This window comes from Oryx dammah, unplaced genomic scaffold (genome assembly GCF_014754425.2).
Source record: "Oryx dammah isolate SB20612 unplaced genomic scaffold, SCBI_Odam_1.1 HiC_scaffold_11, whole genome shotgun sequence".
NCBI lineage: Eukaryota > Metazoa > Chordata > Mammalia > Artiodactyla > Bovidae > Oryx > Oryx dammah.
In genome coordinates this window covers 4,324,208-4,346,586 of record NW_024070195.1, presented here as the reverse complement: position 1 = coordinate 4,346,586, position 22,379 = coordinate 4,324,208, and the positions used below count along the sequence as shown (strand labels likewise).

Sequence of the window (22,379 nt, the reverse complement as noted above, 5' to 3'; positions counted from 1 at the left end):
AATCTGGGTCTCCTGCATTGCAGGCAGATTCTTTACCATCTGAGCCACTAGGGGAGCCTAATAGGTATTTAGTAAACAGTTTTAGACATATTTTACAATAAACAAAAAGCCTCTGCTAAATGCCCTTGTGTGTATGAACATATCATGAAATCAAAACGCAAAAACTTCAAACATTTAAAACTTTATTGCTGGAATAGCAAACTTCATAAAGACACCTTTTGAAAGTACATAGACAATGAAAAGCAAAATAAACAGGAAACTCTGATAGAAGAAAAGCAAAGATTGTTACTGTCATGCATATACAGTCAAACTAATACCAAACCAAACAGGTACATTGAAGAGTATATGGGGTCATGGGTCATGCAATCCAAGGAGACTTATTCCAAATGTTTGAGTTTCAGAGGGGTTCTTTTTTTGGGGGGGTGGGGGTGGGGGTGGGTAGGGTAATTTCCTAATACATAAAATCGAAATATTTAGATGAGAAGCAGACTGATGACTATAAGGTCAATTTTATTTTCTTCTCCAAGCATAGAAATCTACATTATTGGCCAAAAGAAGTTCAAGAAGCAGTGATCAAAAATCTAAACACAGAAGAGAGGAAACAAGCTCTAGATTCAATCTGTGCTATCCTTATAACCAACTACCACTACTTCATAGATACTACGTCCAGTGTGTTACATTAGTTCACATGAGCTAAGAGAAAAAGCCAGAACAGCCTCTACCATGTATTTCCGCCCCCCTCCCCTTGGCTATGTTTTCTGAAGCCTAAAAAGTTCTATCACTATCCGGCAAGCACGTGGTTTGCTCTATTTTTGAATACAGGGAAAATTCATATAAATGAGCGCCAAGGTCTAGCCACCTTTCCTACTGATCATTAGTGCCCGATCGAGCTGCTGCTAAAGGAGTAGGAGTAAGAGTAGGAGGAGTTCCCTGTGGCATCGAAGCTTCCTCTCCGGGACCCACTGCGGGAGCCGGAGCGGGAGCCCGAGCGGGACCCAGAGCGGGAGCCGGAGCGAGAGCCCGGGGCAGAGGACATGTTGTAGGGGCTAGGCAAGCCCTTGGAGGACACAGAGGCAGCCTCCAGCAGGCGCAGGCCGGTGACGTCTTCCACCATGGAGCGGTTGATGGCGTCCTTGTAGGATATTTTCAGCTTGGTTTTGGGGCAGGTCAGGATCTTGCCATAGGTGCCGGTGTCTTGCAGCCTCTGAGCTGCCCGGCCGTCGATGTACCCCTTCCTGATGGCTTCCTCCATGCTTATCCTCCCTTGTACTTCGGGGTCCACCAGGCCCCCCGTGAGGTACTGGAACTCCAGGAAGCGCTGGCCGGCCTCATAGGGAAGCCACTTTTCCTTCACCGCCTCTGCCGCCGACATCTTCTTCTTGCCCTTCACTCCTTCAAAGCCAATGAAGGCTTTCTGAGCGGGCTTCAGCCTGGTGGCCATATCCTGGTCAATCAGGCCCTGGGAAACCGCATCCTGGAGAGACAGCTTTTGGCCCGTGGTCGGGTGGATGATGCCGCCCGTGCAGGCCTGAGCCTCCAAAAGCCGCTGCCCGCTGATGCTGTCAACGATGCCCCGCTCTATCCCTTCCGAAATGGAGATCTTCTCCAGGTTTTCCGTGTCGAAGATGGCTGCGATGGGGCTGGACTCTTCCAGGGGCTCAGACAGGGAGCTGCTCCTGATGGTTAAATTCCTGACGCTGGAGATGGTGGAGATCTTACTGACGGTCTCATGTCGGGAGCTGCCAAAGACATCATCGCTGAGGCCACCCCCGGTGCCACTGCTGCCACCCACGCCGTTCTTCAGGGAGATCATATCGGCGAACTGAGTGAGGCTGAGGCTGCCCGACCGGTACTGCTCGAAGAACTTCCTGTCGATGAGGCCCTTGTCGATAGTGTCTTGGATGTCGTACTGACTGCCTGTCTTCCTGTCCACCAGGACCACCCGAGTGGAGCCGTCCGAGCCGGTGATGGTTATTTCCTCCCACTCGCACTCCTGCTCACACAGCTCTTTGAAGGTGTCGTAGTCTATGAGGCCCTTCTTGTAGGCCTCCTGCACGGACATCTCCTTGTTGGTTTCCGGGTCCACGATGACCACTCTGCGCTTCCTGAGGGTGTTCTTCTGGGAGGTCTGCACCTGTTTTTTCTTCTCTTTCAGGGGAAGGAGACAGAGGCCAGTTTCTTCGTCTTTGATGCACCTTTCCTTCAGCTGCAGATACGTAAGGTTTTCTTCAGTGTTCGGGTCAAAGAAGCCTTTGGTATCGTCACTCGGATCTGAGAGAATCTCACTGAGCTCCTCGTTGAAGTAGCCCCTCTTGTAGGCGATGTCGACGGGCAGGCGATGGCTCTCCTTCGGGTCAATGATCCCGCCGGTTGCAATCTGCGCTTCCAGCAGGCGGATGCCATGGCCCTTTTCAATGAGCTCCTTGTTCATGGCTTGGAACAAGGAGATGATGTTTCCCGTCTCAGGGTCATTGTACCCGGTGACGGCTCGTTCTGCAGACAGGAGCTTCTCCTTGAACTCGATGCCCACCAGGCCCCGTTTGTAGGCTTCCTCCACCGGTAACCTCAAGTTGCTCACGGGATCCACGATGAACCCAGTTGCCGCCTGCGCTTCCAGCAGCTCCAGGGCGGTGCCGGGGCGGACCAAGCCGATTTTCATGGCCTCGTAGATGCCGAGCTTCTGTTTCGTGGTCTCGTTGTAGATGCCGGCGATGCAGCTTGAACCCTGGAGGAAGTCCTTAATTCTCTCACCAACCTCGTCGTAAGAAATCTGACCCGACTCCAGTTCGTTGACAGTGGACGGTCTTAATATGCCAGAGTCGACCAGCTCAGAGACGGTCACGGGCTGTCTGATTCCTTGGAAGGACATGCTTCTTTTCTGCACTGACAGCAGGAGCAGTCCGGTGTGTGGTTCGATTCTGCACCGCTCCCTCAGCTGCATGTAACTGACCTTCTTTTTGGTGACTGGATCCACGAAGTTCTTCTGACTATCCCGGGGGTCGTTCAGGCAACGATACAGATCTCTGTCAATCAGCCCGCGGGCCAAGGCCACATCTTTCGGCAAAAAGACGCTGTTCACGGGGTCCACCACACCCCCCGAAGCAATCTGGGCTTCCAGCAGACGCATTCCAGTCTCTCGATCAATCAAATTTTTCTTGATGGCCTCTGACACAGACACGGTCTTGCCGGAAAATGGGTCATCAAAGCCGGTGATGGCTTTCTCCGCCATGTATATCTGCTGGCGGTCGTCAAAGTCGATGAGGTCCCGCGCGATGGCACTGTCCACCGTCAGCTTCTCGTTCCTGTGGGGGTCGATTATACCACCCGTGGCTGCCTGGGCTTCCAGGAGCATGACTGTGGATTCTGGGGTGATCAACTTCTTTCTCTTGGCCTCCACCAAGGAGTACTTTTCCTTCGGGGAAGCAGACGCCCCAGCGATGGCTCCCGCTCCCCGAAGGAAAGGCTGGATCTCAGAAGCGACTTCCTCCACGGACTTCTTCCCCTTCAGCAGCTTGTCCAGCGTCGCCTTGTCGATCAGCTGGCACTCATGCAGCTGCATGGCCGTCACCTTCTTCCTCAGCCCGTCGAACACCAGCCGGGAGGAGTCCACGGACCACTCATACTCCGTCTGGGTCTCGCGGTGGGACCCGTAGGGGCGCTGCTTGAGCCTGTCGATCTCCCTCTGCAGCCGGCAGCGCTCCGTCTCCAGCTGGGACTGCGTCTCCCGGCTGGAGTCCTCCAGCTTCCGCCGACACCTCTCCTCGATCCGCTTGATCTCTGCCTGCAGCCTTTCGATCTCGCTCCGAAGGCTGTTCTTCTCTCTCTCGCTCTTCTCTCGCTCCGACTCGATCTTCCTGATGGCCTCCTCCTTGCGGGAGTACTGTGTCTTCCACTGGTTCAGGTCATTCTGGATCTGCTGTTTCTCACACTCCAGGCGCTGCTTCACCCTGCTTTCCGCCTCCAGAGCTGTTTTGGCGCGACTCAGCTCCTCCTCCAGCCTCTGCAGCCTGGCCTTGTCTTGTTCCAGGACTTTGATTTTCACCAGGAGGCTCTCCCTCTCCTGCACTACCTGAGTGCACTGATTCTTGGACTCCTGAATCCTATTAGATGCCTAAAATGCAAAAAGAAAGAAATGGAAAAAAAAAAAAAAAAAAGGTTTCATCACATCATAGGACTATCACCATTTCACCTCTTTTCCTGTATTTGTACAACATATAGTTACTTATTTGCCCTTTTCCTCTTTCCTTAGTTGTACTGTTATTTTATCTTACAAGTTCGTGGAAAAAAAAATCTGTACATATATGTTGCCACTTTGATAAATGGCTTCTATACTTACTATACTTTTCCAGGAGATACGAGCAGTTGTATACCTGGTTTACTCTTAATAGTAATTATAGTTTGAACAACTATGGTGAATTTTTTTCCAGGTTATCACACCTGCTGTACCTACATGCCACCTGTTACAGCTATATTGACGTGTTTAATAAAGCTACACAAATCTATGGACGCATCCACCCCTCCACCCCCAGCCCCACACAAATATTGTTTACAGAAGTCAAACGTGTTAGAAGTTAAAGAAGTGTTAAAATTAGGGGTTAAAAGAAAAGCCAAACGAAAAGAAACATATTAGGGCCAGGATGAAAAGAGCATAGAATAATGCATGCAGAAAAATCATGAAAAGCAAGCAAGAAAAAGCGATTTAAAAATTGCACAGAAAGCGTGCAATTTAACGTGGCTCAAAAAGCCCTTTAACGTGGCTTTTATTTAGGAAAATTTTAACTACAAACGTAGGTCACAGCTCACAAGGTAAGAGCCACCATCTTCTAGAAAACAGAGTGGAACAATGAGAGGAAGAGATGTCAGCTCTTACACCCGGTGGAGGCTCTGAAGGCAGAGCCACCGTGGGTTACAAAGAGAACACCGGTGAGAGAAGAGATGGCCAACCGCACTGCAGTCACTCCACCGCAGGTCTGATGAGGACAGACAGCAGCAAAGAGAAAACGTGAGAGGGCTGCAAGCCTTCAGCCCGGCAGAGAGGACCGCGGAGGGGATTAGTGGAGCGGCAACAAGCGGCGATCAAATATTTGTGAATACCTCTAAGGCCTGCTTTTGGAATCTCTCAATTTCCTGTCTCAAGTTTTCCCTCTCTCTCTGTAAATCGTTAATCAGGCCCTGCAGCTCCAGCGTGCGGTTGTTGCTGATCTGCAGCTGGCTCCGGAGCTCCGCAATGGTGGTGTTCTTGTCGTGGTCGGCCTCGCTGCGGCCCCGTCGGAGGTCGTCGTACTCCAGCCGGAGCTGGCGGAGCTCCTCCTCCAGCATCAGGTGCTCCTTGGTGAGGCTCTCGGTCAGCGACTGCAGCCGCTCGATCTCGATCTTGCTTTCGTTCAAGCTCCGGCTCTTGTCCTCGATGGCCTTCTGGAAGTGCTCATTGCGCGCCTGCGCCTGCCTGACGCTCTCCTGCTCCTGCAGCAGCTGCCGCCGCAGGGCCTCAGCCTCAGAGGCCAGCCTCCGCAGCTCGTCCTGGGTCCTCTGTTTCTCCCTCAGGTGGCCGTCCAGCACGTCCCGCTGCTGCCGCAGCTCGTCCTCGCCCCGCTTCTTCACGATGGACGCCTGCTCCAGCTGCTGGGTCAGGCTGGTGACCTTGATCGCCTGCTCCTTTAGGGTCCTCCGCAGGCCCTCCAGCTCCTCCTCCAGCTTCTTCCTCTTGGAGGAGTCCTCGGAGGCCGCCCTCTTCAGCCTGGCTAGCTCCTCCTCTGCCTTCTGTTTCTGCAGCTGCAGCTCCTTTAGGGAGGTCTGGAAGCGGGCGATGTCTTGGTCCCGGATGGTCCTCTCCTGGGACACCCGCTCGTAGTCCAGCCTCAGGCGCAGCAGCTCCTGTTCTTGCACCTTCAGTTTGCTGATGGTCTCCGTGGCGCTGCTGTGAGCTTTCTGCAGCTCGCCCTGCACCCTCTGCAGCCTGGCATTTTCATCCTCTAGGCACTTCCTCTGGCTGGCTTCTGTCTCGATCAGCTGCTTCAACCTGTCGATCTCCTTGTTTTTGTCCTGGATCGTCTTGGCAGCGTCGTCCAGAGACTGCTTGTACCTGGCGCTCTCTTCCGTCCGCATCTGCGTCACCTGCCTGAGCTCAATCTCCAGCTGCTGTTTCCGCTGCGACATCTCCAGGCCAGTGGTCTTCTGCTGTTGGACGTTCTCTTCGACCCTCCTGAGGGTCTCCGTGGTCTGGGCCAGAGTGTTCTTCAGCCTCTTGACTTCTTCCGAGAGGCTCCGGTTTTCCCTGGTGAGGGTGTCTATCTGGGCCCGGTAGCCGCTGGTGTCCTCTTCCTTTTGCAGGGTGAGCTGGTGGATGGTCGTCTTGGTGATGTTGATCTCCGTCTCGAACTGGTTCTTTAAGCTGATGATTTCCTCGTCGTAATTGGCCCTTACCTTAGCCAGTTCATTTTCATATTCCCAGCGGCGCTTGGCCTCCTCCTGGAACTCAGCTTTGAGTCTTTCGATCTCCTTGTTTTTGTCCTGGATGGTCTTGGCCGCCTCCTCCAGGGACTGCTTGTGCCTGGCGTTGTCCTCGGAGCGCTGCTGGATGACCTGCTTCAGCTCTATCTCCAGGTGCTGCTTCTTCTGCAGCATCTCGGAGCCGCAGGCCTTCTGCTGCAGGGCGTCCTCCTCGGCCCGCCTCCGCTGCTCCGTGGTCTGCAGGATGCTGTCATTGAGACGGACGATCTCTTCCTTCAGATCTCGGTTCTCCCTCGAGAGTCTATCGAGTTGGTTGCGGAGGTTTTTGGAATCATCCTCTTTCTGCATGGATATCTCTTTGATGGTAGTCTTGGTGATGTTAATCTCTGTTTCATACTTGTTCCTTAAATTACTCATCTCCTCATTATAGTGGTTTCTTACCTTTGCCAGCTCATTTTCATATTCTCTCTTCCGGGCACCCTCCTCTTGCAGCAGCACTCTCAACCTCTCTATCTCGAACTCCTTCTCCTTGATGGCCTTCTCAGACTCCATCTTCTGCCAGCCAAGGCTCTCCTTCTCGTTCTGCCGCGCTTTCTGCAGCTGGTCGTAGTCGCTCTTCTGCTGGTCAAACCTGTCCTCCACGGCCTTTCTCCTGCGCTTCTCATCCTCAATCTCGTACGTCAGCCGGGTGATCTTCTCGTTGAGTTCTTTGATCTGCCCATAGCACTTGTCTAGGTTTTGCTTGGCCGACTTGCCATCCAGCTCGGCCTGTCTCTTTAGCTCCTCCAGGCTCACGAGCTTAGCTTTGAACTGGGAGCACTCTGCCTGGTATTTCTGCAGGTTCTGATCCAGGAACTTGTTCTTATTGCAGTTCTCTGAGTTGGCATCTCGGGCCAGCCTGAGCTCCTCTTCCAGAACTTCAATCTTGGTATTTTTCAGCTGTGGAAGGGAAATCAGAGAGGGTGTTGAAAGAAACATACCTCGACATTGTAAGAAAGAAGTGGTACTTCCTCCCCAGCAAACCCATGTGCTTTCTTCACTTCTTGTTACACAACTACACATGCACACAGACAAGCACATAAAGAATGATACAAGGCAAAAGCTACTAGGCAAAAAACTCAAGAAATCTGTACTCTTGTCATTCTTCCATCGGGTGCTTGCATGATCTTAGTAAGGGACTTATCCTCTTTGAGTTTCAGCTTCCTTCAATATCTACAAATGAAGGAATTTCTTTCAAGACCAAAAGCTTATGATTTCCTAAATTATGCGTCCTTAATTTCCAGGCATAAAGTAAGTTTCCATATAAACTCAGCACGAGCATTAGAAACGAGAAGTAAATTCAACAATCACCTGAAGTGAAAAATTCAAATCCAGCGAGTCCTGGGTGTTCTTCTTAATTTAACACAAAGAAATAAAGCTAATTCCTTGTCCAAACGTTAAATGAAATTCCTGGGGGTTTTGGCAAAGTAAAATAGCTATAATTTTGAAAATATGACCTCAGTCCATTGCGTGCAGTGAACTGGAGAATAGGACTGATACCTGATTTATGAACGAACTGTATTATACTATTTAGAGGAAATACAGTTTTACCAAGGAGTATCCATGTTAAAATGAGGCAGTGGAAAAAAAAAAAGGGCATGTATACACTGCTACATTTAAAATGGATAACCAACAAGGACCTGCTGTGCAGTACATGGATCTCTGCTCCATGATACGTGGCAGCCTGGAAGGGAGGAGGCCTTGGGGGAGAAAAGGTACATGTATATGTATGGCTGAGTCCCTTCACTGTTCATGTGAAACTATTACAACATTGTTTGCTAATCGGCTGTACCCCAATGCAAAAGAAAAAGTTAAAAAAAACCCAACGAGGCAGTAATAATTAAGTTCCATTCTATTTTCTTTTCAAACATCCATGGAAATAAAGTGAGTATATTACCTTCAGATCTTCCAAACTCTTCAGCATCTCACTTAAGAATCTGTAATAGTCTCCGGACCTTGTAAGAAGCTCTATGTACCGAGCATGCATATCTGCAGCCTTGAAGGAAAGATACGCAAGGACCAGTCAATGACACTGCATTCAAAAGAAGCCCTATGCGAGCTGACCAATTCTGTTTCTAAAACAGTCCAATAGTGAAATTATAGCTTAAAGAGTGAGCTCCCTCTTTTCATCTGTGCTAATTCCAAAATCCAATAAAACAATAAAGTGCAATAAAACCAAGGGCCTATACCACGCATTTTATCTTCATCCCTCTAGGGTATGCCCCCTAAACCATCTGATATGGGTGATGCTCTCTGATATCTTTGAGAAGAAGTTGTCTTTAGAAACTGACTAGATATTTTCCACTTTTTAAATGTCTCCCTCAATAAACCCAGAATTTAAGCCCGGTTTCTGCAAACAGCCTAATGTATAACTAGACCGACCCAGACTTCTCACTGATCATTCCCTAAGGTGCATCTTATACTGATGACTTACACTAGAGAGAGGATAACCTATTAAACTTTTTTGAATGGAAACCCTCCATAGAGAAAGAGATGAATTCAGGGAGGGTGGGGAAGGCAGGAAGGGGACCAGGAAGAAAGAAGATGCAGACGGAGGGGCAGGCTCTCAGAGAGAGGTAATGACTTATCTACCTCTTGCAGAATCACTCCAGAAGGAGACTGAATCACGGTTCTCTTGATAGGGATACTCAGCAGAGTTTCCAGTCCTGAGGTGTATGATGCCAGCTGCAGTTCATAATCCTGCAGAATAACGACGTTTCAGAAAAACATACGTAACTGACTTAAGAGGAGTCACTGGCAGCTACAATTCCAGTTTTAAATCACACTGTACTTCTGACGTCCAACCCCAAAGGCCATAACATGCTGCTAGTGTCCCAGCATCATACGATAGCATTAAGCCAGTGACACATCTTCAAGCTAAACAGAGGTTTCTGCACACACCACCAGTCTAAAAATGAAGACCGGCCCACTCCCGTAGATTCTGCCAGAGTATAAGGAATTCAAGCTAATGGATCACAAGTGTTTATGGTTTGTTCAGGAGAGAATACACAAAAGCCATAATTGCTGTCCTCAAGAAGTTTATCATCTTTAAAGTGAATCAGAAAATAATGTAGTCAATAATGTTCTTTTTAATAAAAAAAAACACAGAACACTTCATGAATTTGCATGTTATCCTTGCACAAGGGCTGGGCTGATCTTCTTTGTATGACTCCCATTTTAATACACATGCTGCCAAAGCAAACGCCGTTCACAATATTCTTGATGAAACACAAACATGCTTTCTGAAAGCAACATACCTTAATTGAATTTGCACAAAGTTCAGCAATTTTTTGTACTTCTTCTGATTTGTCTCGTTTGCCACTTATCTCACTGTGCAAGTTCTACACAGAAAGGAAAATATTTACAAATGGTAAAGTGCACACATATTTAAAAATAAATCCTTTTTCATTCTTTAACCACTGTTGCGTTTCCCCACCCCCCTCAGTTTAAGACCTGTTCTGACCCCATAGTCTCACAGTTAAACCTCAGGAGATGAGTATGTTTTCTATTCAGAAAATAGAAAGAAGATCTTCAACTTCTTATGATCTAAGAGGTTACTATCTAGTCAGCACTCGTCTCTAGTCCTATTAACTCAATTTGTAAAGATACTTTACTACAACATAACATTATTTCTATGTTCATAATTGCATTTCTTTGTAAATATCTCAACTGCTTTTCCTCTGGGCATTATTTAAGCATTCCCCAAATGGACTAGTGGTATTAAAGATTTATCATTTCATGAAAAGATACACACACCCCGATGTTCATAAGGGCACTATTTATAATAGCAAAGAAACGGAAACAGCCTAATGTCCATCAGCAGACGAATGGATAAGGAAGATAAGGTATATATATATAAGGGAATATTGCTCAGCCATAAAAAAACCCAACGAAATAATGCCATTTGCAGCAACATGGATGGACCAAGAGAATTTCATACTAAGTGAAGTAAGTCAGAAAGAAAAAAAGACAAATACCATGTAATATCACTTATATGTGCAATCTCAAATATGACACAAATGAATTTATGAAATAAAGTAGACGCATAGACATAGAGAACAGACCTGTGGGTGCTGAGTGTGTGTGTTGGTAGGAGACAGAGGCTGGGAATCTGGGATTAGCAGATGCAAACTTCTATATATATATAGAATGGAAAAACAACATGCCCTACTGTATAGCATAGGAAACTATATTCAGTATCCTACAATAAACCGTAATGGGAAAGAACGTACATTTATGTATAACTGAATCACTTTGCAGTACAGCTGAAACTAACACATCAGTGGAAATCAACTATCCTTCAATAAAATACATTTTAAAAAAACATCACTTTAAACCTCAGTACTGCTATGAAAACCAGAGGAAAATACAGCTTATCCCAGTGAAATCTATGCAGTGACAAATCTGCTTATACCTTCTGCTCATTCAAAAATCTCATGACGGTGTTGGAATCTCCAAACTTCATGGATTCTAAGCTATCCTGGCGGCGTTTGGCATCATAGAGCCATTTGCAGAAAGTCTGATAGTTATCACGGTAACTCCTCAGTTGCTTGATTTGTTTCTCCAGGTCCCATAATCTAGTGATAATAAGAGATAATAAAATTATCAGAGCATTGCTGCTGCTGCTGCTGCTAAGTTGCTTCAGTCATGTCCAACCCTGTGCGACCCCATAGGTGGCGTTGCTACTGCTCTGCAAAAGTATTAACACAGAGTTACCAGATAATCCAGCAATGCCACTGGGCTCACATTCAAGAACTGAAAACATACATTCACACAAAAGTTACTGTGTGATTGTTTGCAGCAGCACTTCATGATAGCCAGAAACTGGGAACAACCCAAATATACATCCAATGATGGAAGAATAAACAAAATGTGGTATAGCCATGCAGTGGAATATTATCCAGTCAGAAAAAAGAAGTGAAGTACTGACATGCGCTACACCACGGGTAAACCTGGGAAATGTTATGCTAAATGAAAAAACAACAGTCACAAAGGACCACATATCATATCTTTCCATTTATATGAAATATCCAGGATAGGCAAATCTACAGAGACAGCAAGTACAGTGGTGGTGGTTTGGGGCTGGAGGGTTGCGAGGAAACAGGGCAAACTGCCAGTGGGTACAAGGCGTTTTGTTTTTGGCCATGCCACGCAGGTGCGGGATCTTAGTTCCTTGTGAGCGTGAGTGAAGAGTAAGTGAAAGTTGCTCAGTCATGTCTGACTCTTTGCAACCCCATGGGCTACAGAATCCACGGAATTCTCCAGGCCAGAACACTGGAGTGGGTATCCTTTTCCTTCTCCAGGGGATCTTCCCAACCCAGGGATTGAACCCAGGTCTCCCACATTGCAGGCAGATTCTTTACCAGCTGAGCCCCAAGGGAAGCCCTTAGTTCCCTGACCAGGGATCAAACCTGTGCCCCTGCAGTGGAAGTGGACAACCAGGGAAGTCTTCAGGGTTTCCTTTTTCTGGGGGATGAAAATGTTCTAAACTCGGAATGTGTTGATGGTTACACATTCTGAACTTACTAAAAACAACTGAATTGTATACTTTCAACTGTGAATTCAAAGCGAATTGCATGGCGCGTGAATTATATATCAATAAAGATGTTTTTAGGAGGTGTTTTCAGGAGATGTTTTCAAATCCTCATTTGCAGTAAGGCATTTCTTTTGTATTAAATGTAAGATTTAATTTTCACAAAATTTTGGAGAATGCTCCCTCAGAGTCACTACTCCTTCCAATAAACAGTCAAAACAGGAGTTTAGGGGGCACAGAAGAGCCTGATCAGCGGCTTCCCTTATTTCCCTATGAGCCTGGAGGGGACCCAACATATGTGAGTTCGAGCCTGGCTACTGGGATGAGGTCTCTTCCACTCCCAACAAAGCTGCCAGTGTGCGAAGCAAGCACCTAGGATGCCAAACTGACACACAGAACAAGACCACTGGTCTCTTGTTTTAGATTTTGGCCAAGCCACAAGGCATACAGGATTTCAGTTCCCCAACCAGGGATGGAACCTACACCCCCTGCATTGGAAGCACAGAGTCTTAAACACTGGACCACCCAGGAAGTCTCCAGAACCACTATTTTCTTTAGTGATGACTTCAAGTGCCATTATATTGGGAACAACCAAATGGGCAGAAAGTATGGGAGGAGGCTGGCTCACCTGTAGTCTATCTGTTTATCGATTCTTTGCCAGCGATCTGTCAGCTGGGTGACCTTTTCGCTGAACTTGCCCAGGTCAAGGTCGTACAGTGGATACTGCTGTGAAGTCTGGGAGTGGATCTGCTGGGCTTTCTGCAGTTCAGTCTTCATGGTGGCCAACAACGACTTCTTCAAGTTCAAGTCATTTTTAATTTTCTGTCACAGCAGAAAAAAATAAAAAAGTACAAATTAACCTCTTTCCCACTTGACGCTACTCTGCAAGGAAAATATCTTTAAAGACTGCATTTCCTAATATTTGTGCTAATGACCTAGTCCGTTGTGCTAACTCAAGAAAAAAAAGAAATTTGAAAAAAAATTGATGTGTAAGTCAGTTTAAGGAATGCTACATATCACACTCCATTCCATTCCTGGAAAATTATAACATCTATTAATATATTTGGGCTTCCCAGGTGGCACAGCGTTAAAGAATCCGCCAGCCAATGAAGGAGATGCAAGAAATACACATTCGATCCCGGTTTGGGAAGATCCCCCGAAGAAGGAAATGGCAACCCACTCCAGTATCCTTGCCTGGGAAATCCTGTGGACAGAGGAGCCTGGCGGGCTACAGTCCACGGGCGCACAGAGTCGGACAGGACTGAGCACACACACAGTAATATATTTAATATCATATCTCAGGCTCTGAGAAATGCCACCCTACCAGGCTCGGTTGCTAAGTTATGCTCCACTCTTTATGACCCCAGGGACTGTAGCTCGCCAGGCTCCTCTGTCCATGAAACTTCCCAGCAAGAATACTGGAGTGGGTTGCCATTTCCTTCTCCAGGGGATCTTCTCGACCCAGGGATCAAACCTGAGTCTCCTGTGTCTCTTTGGGCAGATTCTTTACCACTGAGGCATTGGGGAAGCTTACCCCAGTACTACAGTACCAGCTTAACTAGGCTTAACTCGCATTCCCCAGGCTAATCTCACTACAAGCGACCTTCTCAGGTAGGTCCTGCCAACATGCTCTGGACATCAGCATTCTGGGGATAACAGCTGATGTCAACCACGTATGGCCAACAAAATCTAGTAATCCTCCAAAGTCATGAAGACATAGTGAAGCTTTATCACTGGGGACTGAGTATTCCTGCATTTTTTCCGAAATAAACTGGGCTGCTGTTAAAACTCCTCTTATTACCTTGAGTCCACAGCGGTAAGCCTCCACTTTATCCAGATCCAGGCACACGGTTTCCTCTTCTGTAAGTCTGGCCTCGTAAACCTTCAACATGTCTTCTGTCTGGAGAATGGCCTGCAGGAGGGCTCTCACGGCGCACAAGCTGTCGGGAGCCAAAGAGGCAGATAAAGTTGCCGATGACACAATTAGACTTTGGCTCGTGCCACTCTTCATAAAAGGGAACGATATTAAAGCAGAGAAAAATTGATTTTGCTTATTTTAGAAGCAGCGCAGCAATGCATTTTTTTCCCCCCACTTTCATGATTCAGAACACCACTTTGCATTAATGGAAGAATGCTAAGCTCTGGCCTGAAGAGGCTGCCTTTGTTAGAAGAGACACCGGAGTTCAGAACAGAGGGACTGGAGCCCTAGGCTGGAGGATCCTCTCCCAGAAGCACAGAAAATGTGAGTCCCTCATGAAAAGACAAACCACAGGCAACCAGCACATAAAGCAAATGGAGTCTCACAAAATGAAGCTTGAGAAAAGCCGAATATCTGAGGTCAGTGTCGGTCGTGTTTACCTATTTAAGTAGCCGTCCGTCACGCCATTGATATTTTCCAGTTTCTGAAACAATCCAAATACCTCATTCTGCAAATAGCAGTATTTTTCTGAGCCTCTGAAGTTGGCTAGCATGTCCTTCAGCTGGTTGAGAACTTGAGCAATGGCTTGAGAATCATTCTGTACACTCTGTCCAGAAAGAAGGAAAGCACCTTTGATTTAGCTGTATGCCTGTCATCATCCTTCACAAAGCCCACAAAATGTGAATGATTCAAGAGAGTTGACCCTTCCTGTCCTTCATCAGGGAGTCCTTACCAGCCCTGGGTTGATCAACCCTCTCCCTTAGAAAGTACACCTCAGACATTCCAACGTCGTGCCCAGGCCTGGCTGAGCAGAAGGAATGACTGAGCCTGACGCCGAAGCATCTGGGCTGCAGTCCCAGCTCCGCGGCTCTTACACCCTCTCTCCCAACCAAATCTCTCCACGTCCATTTCCTGTTTGCAAAGAATATCATTCTACCTGTCTAACCCACATCATACGCTGTCTCAGGCAGAGGCCGAATTCATGCTTGTGAAAACTTTGGAAATCTACAAAGCACTATATTGCAGAAAAGGAGGAACACTGCAGCCTGATTCAGCAGCCCATCATCTAACAGCAGAGACAGTTCAATCCCCAGCCTGGTATTGTTCAACAAACTCAGAAGCATGGGAAAGGAAAAAGGAAGTTGGGCCAGAAGCCTTTTATTGAAAACGAAGGTTTCAATAGGTTTAAACCTAAAAATGTTTAAACCAGGAGGTTTTTTCCATTAGTTCTCGGTTAAATATAAATATACCTGGAATCAAGCAAAATAATAACGAGCGCCTACCTTGAGCTCGTTTATTTTCACTGTGATGTGGTGGGAAGACCCCTGATCTGCCAGGAGGAGGTTCTTCAGGGCCATCCTGCTCTCACAGAGCTCCATCTGCCGGCGTACCTTCTGGAGCTCTATCAGCATCCACGTTTCTTGCTTGTCATTTTCTCTGTTGGTTTCAATTACTTTATTATGGTTGACGTCTTGGCAGGTCCCAAGGTGGGTGATTTCAGTCGTGGTTACTGTAAAAATGTTAGGATCACAAAAATCAGAGAATTCCCGGCAAGAAGGGTGCGAGGCCCCAAGAAAACAGCTAGGCTGCATGAGAGTGTTGCTACTTCCTTGGATTGGGTTCTGAAAACTTAGTGTCTTTTTCTTTCTTTTTGAACTTTTTATTGTGTATTGGGGTACAGTCGATTGACAATGTTGTGATAATTAATAGCTTCAGGTGAACAGCAAAGGGACTCAGCCATACATATACATGTATCCATTCTCCTCCGACCTAAGTGACTTTTGAAATGTGATCTTTCAAAGAAGTGATTCCAAAACAAGATTTGGGCAAACTACGTCCTTTCTTTCGAAACCTGCATGTATGGTGGCTGCGAAGAGAGAACCAACCTGTCTGGTGCTGGGGGTGGCCGGGCAGCTGTATGACCAGGGTCTGGTAGTGCTTCTGGGCATCTGTGAACTGGGTCTGCATTTTCCGCTTGTCGTCGTCTCCGAACATCTCCGAGCCCTGGCTGTTCCTGATGAACTCTTGGTAATGTAGCTCGAGGTCAGAGATGGTCTTCATGTAGTCTTCCTGCCGCATGGTTTTCAGCTGGAAATAAACCCGGCGGAGGTGTTTCTGGCGGCCCCACACAGTGGCCAAGGGGAGTTTGCTGGGAAATGCACCATGCTGAGGGTGGTGGGAGGGAAGCTGGGGGGGAGGTGGAGGGTAGTGGCCTGAGGCATTGCCCCTCAAGGACCCATTAAGACAGAAAATGTCTTTGAGGATTTAGACCTTGCTCCTAAGAACCACAGCAGCGAGTTGTCAATTTTTTTCTTCCTGTGAGATTTTCTTCTTCAAAGGAAACAGGACTCAGAAACCCCAAGAGTCAAGTGGATCACAGCAAAGCTGCTCTAAGAAGAGTGAAGGGAAGCCCCCAGACTTACCCTCCCTGCCGTCTGCCCCTGTCTTCCCGGAGGACCTCTACCCCTGGGGTTCTTGGACCACAATCTGAAAACTATCCGTCCAGGGTAGCTAACGCTTTGGATTCCAAGAATCCTACCCTACCTTTTACTTCTGTGCTATCCAGTCAATAATTATGACCTCATTTTCCATTATGTCTGTCAAGGAGAAGGGGACCCAGAGGATCACAGGGCCACATGCCTTTGCCAGGGGACTTCTGGCTTGTTGGGTAACTTTAATTAGTCCTCTGTCTGGTAAGCAGCCCCGTGCCATTCCTCCCATCTGTGCTGGATGAACTAGAACCTCTAAGGAAGGCTCAGCTGACTCTCTTGCTGACCCCAAAAGCATCAACTGCACAGCTAGGTTTGTTTGGTAGAAACGGCAGTGCGGGGAGTGGCTGGGCCGCCCCTCTGGGCAGTAAGGGGGTCCTGAGGACCTACCTTGGCGATGGTCATGGCCTTGATCTTCTCGATATCGATCATGCAGTAATGCCAGGACACCAGGCTCTTCATGTTGATGTAGAGCTGGTTCCACAGAGCCAGGATGGCTTCGTAGTACTGCTCGATCCTAGGAGGCACAAGGGAAACACGCGGGCCTGGCTCTCCAAGTCCATCCCCAAGGGGAAACCTGGCCCCACGGCACAGAAAGCTCAAAGGAGAACTAACAGAGCAACGGACACTTGGAACAGCTGCAAAACATCAGCATTTCAGTGAGGACTTCCCCGGCAGCTCAGCAGTGAAGGATCCGCCCACAGTGCTGCAGACTCGGGCTTGATCCCTGGGTCGGGGAGATCCCCTGGAGAAGGACATAGCAACCCACTCCAGTATTCTCGCCTGGGAAATCCCACGGACAGGAGAGCTGCTGGGCTCCAGTCCATGGGGTTGCAAAAGAGTTGAACACAACTTATCAACTAAGCAACAACATTTTGATGGATTTAGACCAATACCCAGAAGTATACTCTCAATGACGGACATGGGTTTAGACACACTGGCACTGGAATCATTTTGGTTGAAACACGCAGTACAGTTTGGGGTGGTTGGGTTATTCGTCATCAACTTTTTAATTGATAGAGGTCTGACTCCATGCACACTGGCAGGGAGAGACGGGTCTCAGATTGTAGAACTCTGATGGCTTCTGGGGTTTGGAAATATTCCTTGGGCTATGCTCACCCCACCTTGAACGGGCTGAAGATTTCCTTTATAAAACATTTGGAAAAATCTGCCCTGGACAACCTGTCAAGCGAATGTTCCAGCTACTTACTGATGAGCCAAATGTTTATGTGAAATGTTTAGCCACATATTCTATTTGTGGCTACATGTCAGACTGTGTGTGTGTGTGTGTGTGCTCAGTTGCTCAGTCGTGTTCAACATTTTGTGATGCCATGGACTGTCCATGGGATTCTCCAGGCAAGAATACTGGAGTGGGTTGCCTTTCCCTTCTCCAATATGTCAGACTATCAATTGCCTAAAAGGAGGAAGAATTTTGAAACCATGCCTTTCAAGCGCATGGTCAAGATGAGTTCCTCTACTGTCAAACATTCTTTTTCATCTTCCAATGATAAGTACAATATCTTCAACATAAAACCTCAAGACAAGGCAAAGGTCCCTTCACCGGATCCCACTTTGGGGTAGGTGACAGCTGTGTGGAGTGGTGTGTCTGAGTGTTTGTACCGGGGTCGGCCACACTTTTCCCCACCCATGTCCACATCACGGCCAGCAGGAACTTGAACTACATACTTGCTCGAGAGGTCCACGGCCAGAGGGTTGGGCGGAGGGATGATGAGGCCCACGGAGGGCACGAGCATGTCCACACCCCCGGGGCCAGTCACATACCACTTGCTCCGCTCATTGTTGTCTTTCAGGATACATTCGTCCCCTTTGTGGACAATTTTCTGCAAGGCAAGCAGCATCATGTTTTGGCTTGATCCACAGGCTCACATTTGTATCTTTTTGCTCAAAAAAACAGAAGCAGCCACAAGGACAACATGCAAAGCGTTGTAGCTTTGAAACACTTAATTTCTACTCCATTCAAGCTGACCTTGACACAACCCAACAGGACTGATGCTTTAAATACAACAGGTGAGTCTACAAGGGGTACCTGAAGGGAATTAGGAGGAGTGACTTTCCAGGAGACAGCCATGGGAGTCCCCCGGTGACGTGATAAATCCTTTTATAAAGCAAAAACTCACCTCCTGACTTTTCCACACTTGTGAGTTTTTGTTTCATATAGTAAATTTCAGTGTGTGGACATCACACCTCATTCACTTGTTAAAATTTTTAAATAAAAACAAAAAATTTCTGGTATCAGGTCCCCAGAAAAACAACTTTCTAAATTAACTCCAGCATCTAAATTGCTTCTTTTCTAAATTAACTAGATAGCTTCTTAAAATGGGTAAATTATGACATCTATCTTAACTATTAACAGAACAAGTTTGACAAGTAGGTATTTCGATCTCCATTTCAATTTCTTTCTTCTCTCCAGCCAAGTTCTAAAACCATTTCTGCATGGTAGAATAAACTCCATTGTTTTATAATGTTCATCTCATCAACTAGTCCCATTTTCATTTATTAAATCTTCCATAATTTTTATAATAATATAGAGTTGTGGGAATTTCATGAAAACTTGCTAAAATGGAGCCGTCTTTCCATATAAACGTTTATATTGACCGTAGAGCCTACAGAACTGATGCGTTCATGTACTGCATAAAATCCATAATGACATTCCCTTTACGTGCAGCATAGTGGCCGTGTATCTTGTTTGCTTTTAATCTCAGAAGAAAAGAAGTCTTAAGCCTTAAAACAGAATTAGATTAGTTTAAAAATACTTATTGTCCTATTTATTGACAATTATCACACGACTCAGAACAAAATCACTCCACTCTTTCAACGGCTTCCCCTTTGTATACAGAAGAAAGACATTTACTAGGGTGTTCCCTGAAACCTAAATTCAGTTCTGCTCTCTCGGTGGACAGAAATCCATCCATAGAGAAAGGGAAAACTTTGGCAGCATTCTGAGTAACAGCACACACCTGGTCCTGTTTGTAGTCGCAGAGAGCCCTGAGAATAATGGGTTTACTGCTTCTGTAGTCCGGGTTACGCGGTTTCAGCTGCACAATCTTCTTGGACTTGTTTACCAAGCTCTGCACCTGGCGCTTGTATTCAAGGATTTTCTCCCGTTCTTTCTGCAATTGCAAATAAAATCATCCTTGAACATACATACTCTCTGAAAATTAGGTGAGATCTTGAAATGGCATTCCTGTAGCTATCAGGACAACACAAATTAGACCCTGCTGTAGTTGCATTAGCTGTAAAAAGCTACCCATTCATTTGTGTGCAGGGACCACGGGTACCTTTCATAAGAAGCCACTACATAGGCAACACAGCCATGAATTAGGGGGGCAGGAAAGCATATCACTGTGTGAGAGGACTATGCTGATAACATGTGACGTACGCTTTTCCAAAGGGATCTTCATGTTAAGTCATCAGTGTTCCCTCCCCTTTTGTTTAGAGCAATGGTAACTACTGAAGCAGAAGTAATCTGCAACAGTAGCTAAGCATGCAGAGAAATGCATTTGAGAAAAGCCACTGAAAGTGAAGACAAGGTTTGCTTGAGCTTTGAGCATTCACTGCTCTGCAGAGCAACACAAATCCAAACAGCAGTCTGAATCCATTGGTGGGTGCGTTTATTTTATTCCCAGGAAAGGGCTTCCATCTAAGACTCTACCTCCAGCTCCTTGATCTGCTCCAGCAGGCGCTGCAGGGGCGTGTTCTTGTCACAAGGGTACTTCTTCCTGATGGAGTCTTGGAGACCCTTCAAGTAGGCTTCTGTCGACTGAGCCTCTTCAAAAAACTGTGAAGGACAGGGGTGACTCCATGTCAGTTAAAAGCAACTGAACATGCAGCATCACCTAATACTTCAACTTGCAGGAGTATTTTCCCTACGAGTCTATCTGACAGGTGGTTAAAGGAAAAGATTAGAGCAGAAACTTACAGGAGCGTGCGAGACTATCTGAAAGACTGTTGACTCGTCTACGCTCCTCTAAGCTAAACCCCAACAAATAGTATTTATGCAATATTGTAAATATTGTTGTCAGTGCTTTTTCAAACACATTCAAAAGAGAAGGCATCAAGACCCAAAAGACAGTTAAATGGTTACTGGGGATAAAAACCTGAAAGTAGGCAGCGTTTTCTTTGAGATGAACATCAATGCATTTGGTGATCTGAAGAATCCAGCTCCACTGGGTCTGCAGGGTGTCCATGTAGGCCTGAAACAAGAGAACAGCAGCCGTCTCTCCACCACCCAGCCATAGAGAGGCATCCGCTGAAACATGAGAACAGCAGCCGTCTCTCCACCACCCAGCCATAGAGAGGCATCCGTCAACCCACAAATGGGTAAGCATCAATGAGAAGTATGAAGCAGTTTTTTAAATTTAACTCCAAATCAAGTAAAGTTTTTTCTAAAAACTGAAACTAGAATTTCCCAACAGGAACCTTTTGGTATGGTAGAAATTAAATTTTAAGACCAATTTTGGAAATTCCCTGGTGGTCCAGTGGTTAGGACTCAGCGCTTTCACTGCTGTGGCCCCAGGTTCAATCCCTGGTCAGGAAACTAAGATCCTGTAAGCTGTGCAGTTAAAAAAAAAGACCTAGTTTTAACAAATGGGTATCCTTACAAGTATTAGTTAAACTATTCATCCAAATGACATGGCTCCTGACCAATCATAACAGACCTGTCAGAACAAGGATAAAGCAGGGGCATCAAGTCCTATTCCTGTTCAGCTGTTAGATCAGGAGGAACTTCAAGGAGAAATGGTGCAGGACCCTATGGTCCGTGCCCCGTACCCTCTCGCTCATGTCCTCAAACTGCCTCTCGTCTGTGGAAAAACTTTACCCAAACAATGAGCTTAATCAGAGAAAAAGCAGAAACAAAGGAATATGGTCCAACATGACTAAATATTAATAGTTTAGTCAATAAGCAAAGTTCCTCCTCAAGGGCTATCTCCTATGAGTTGTCCTGTACATACTGAAACCTCCACCAGGTGGAAAAAGTCATCTCCATAAGGACTAGACTGTCACCACGACATAACCTGCTGCAATTCTGAGAACTGGCCGATTCTGGGAACAAACCGATCCTGAAACTAAAGGCTAACTGTACTTAAAAGCATCAAGACAACACCAATCATCACTGAATGACTAATTTTGAGATGACTATCAGAGCTGACTGTGCTATTTCTGCATATAGCCCCTCCCACCGTCCATAAAGGCTCTTGCCCACTGATTGTCAGTAGAGGGAGTCAGCCTTTGGACAAGGAGTCTGCCTTGAGCACATCCCATAGATCACAGTCTAGGACAGAGGTCAGCAAACTACAGTTCAAGGGCCATATCCAGCCCACTATTTGCATTTATAAATAAAGTTTTATTGGCAAACAGCCACATTCATTCAGTTACATGTTGCTACAGTTGCTTTCACACTACAATGGCAGAGTTAATTTCAACAAAGACTAAATGGCTTGTCAGTCTAAAATATTATATTATTTGATTCTTTCCAGAAAAAGTTTGCCAATCCCTGGTCTAGGGTGTTGATAAATAAACTTGTCATGGCTTTGCAATAGGCAAAAACTATTCATTTGTATAGTCTTTTTTGTTTCTTGGATAGTCTTATTTTTTTTTAAAGTATCCCCTTTCTTCCCTCGATAAAAGTAAAAATCTCATGAAACCCACCTCAATTTTGTCTGAAGCTGGATGTTGATTGAGGACAAGTTGGTCACTTTCTTGTTTAAGCTTATTGAGCTCTTTCTCCTTAACCTCCAGCTGACTCATGCGTATCTGTGAACGAAAGAGAAGCAAACCCTCTAGAGCAAGTCACTGGCAGGTTTCCATCCCTCCCACCATCCTTAGAGGAATCACATACAAAACTGCATCTTGCAATGTACAATGCCAGAGAACTGCGTGATGCATTCCTCAAGAACTGTAGCATTTTTAAGACTGGAAAAAATGCTTG

General features: G+C 46.4%; 1 protein-coding gene and 2 non-coding genes across 4 annotated transcripts in view; 1 reads left to right on the top strand and 2 right to left on the bottom strand.

The window, feature by feature from the left end:
- Window positions 1-165: 165 nt before the first annotated feature.
- LOC120869991 (desmoplakin) overlaps window positions 166-22,379 on the bottom strand; it is a 43,723-nt gene continuing 21,509 nt past the window's right edge. The window contains exons 8-24 of one of the 2 annotated variants that reach the window (XM_040249405.1): window positions 22,100-22,204; window positions 20,548-20,643; window positions 20,103-20,228; window positions 19,408-19,560; window positions 18,116-18,270; window positions 16,820-16,946; window positions 15,827-16,028; window positions 15,224-15,450; window positions 14,381-14,547; window positions 13,824-13,962; window positions 12,651-12,844; window positions 10,904-11,066; window positions 9,747-9,830; window positions 9,082-9,189; window positions 8,387-8,485; window positions 5,095-7,389; window positions 166-4,111 (exon numbers count right to left, since the gene is read on the bottom strand). In XM_040249405.1, the coding sequence (XP_040105339.1) occupies window positions 875-4,111; window positions 5,095-7,389; window positions 8,387-8,485; window positions 9,082-9,189; window positions 9,747-9,830; window positions 10,904-11,066; window positions 12,651-12,844; window positions 13,824-13,962; window positions 14,381-14,547; window positions 15,224-15,450; window positions 15,827-16,028; window positions 16,820-16,946; window positions 18,116-18,270; window positions 19,408-19,560; window positions 20,103-20,228; window positions 20,548-20,643; window positions 22,100-22,204 (7,677 nt within the window). In that variant the 3' untranslated portion in view covers window positions 166-874. The remainder of the gene's footprint in view (window positions 4,112-5,094; window positions 7,390-8,386; window positions 8,486-9,081; window positions 9,190-9,746; window positions 9,831-10,903; window positions 11,067-12,650; window positions 12,845-13,823; window positions 13,963-14,380; window positions 14,548-15,223; window positions 15,451-15,826; window positions 16,029-16,819; window positions 16,947-18,115; window positions 18,271-19,407; window positions 19,561-20,102; window positions 20,229-20,547; window positions 20,644-22,099; window positions 22,205-22,379) is intronic. The other variant, XM_040249406.1, reaches the window with a different exon arrangement.
- Window positions 9,588-9,690, bottom strand: LOC120870678. Its single transcript, XR_005722875.1, has one exon. It is a non-coding gene; the product is annotated as a U6 spliceosomal RNA (small nuclear RNA).
- Window positions 20,915-20,987, top strand: TRNAE-UUC. The gene has a single exon. It is a non-coding gene; the product is annotated as a tRNA-Glu (tRNA).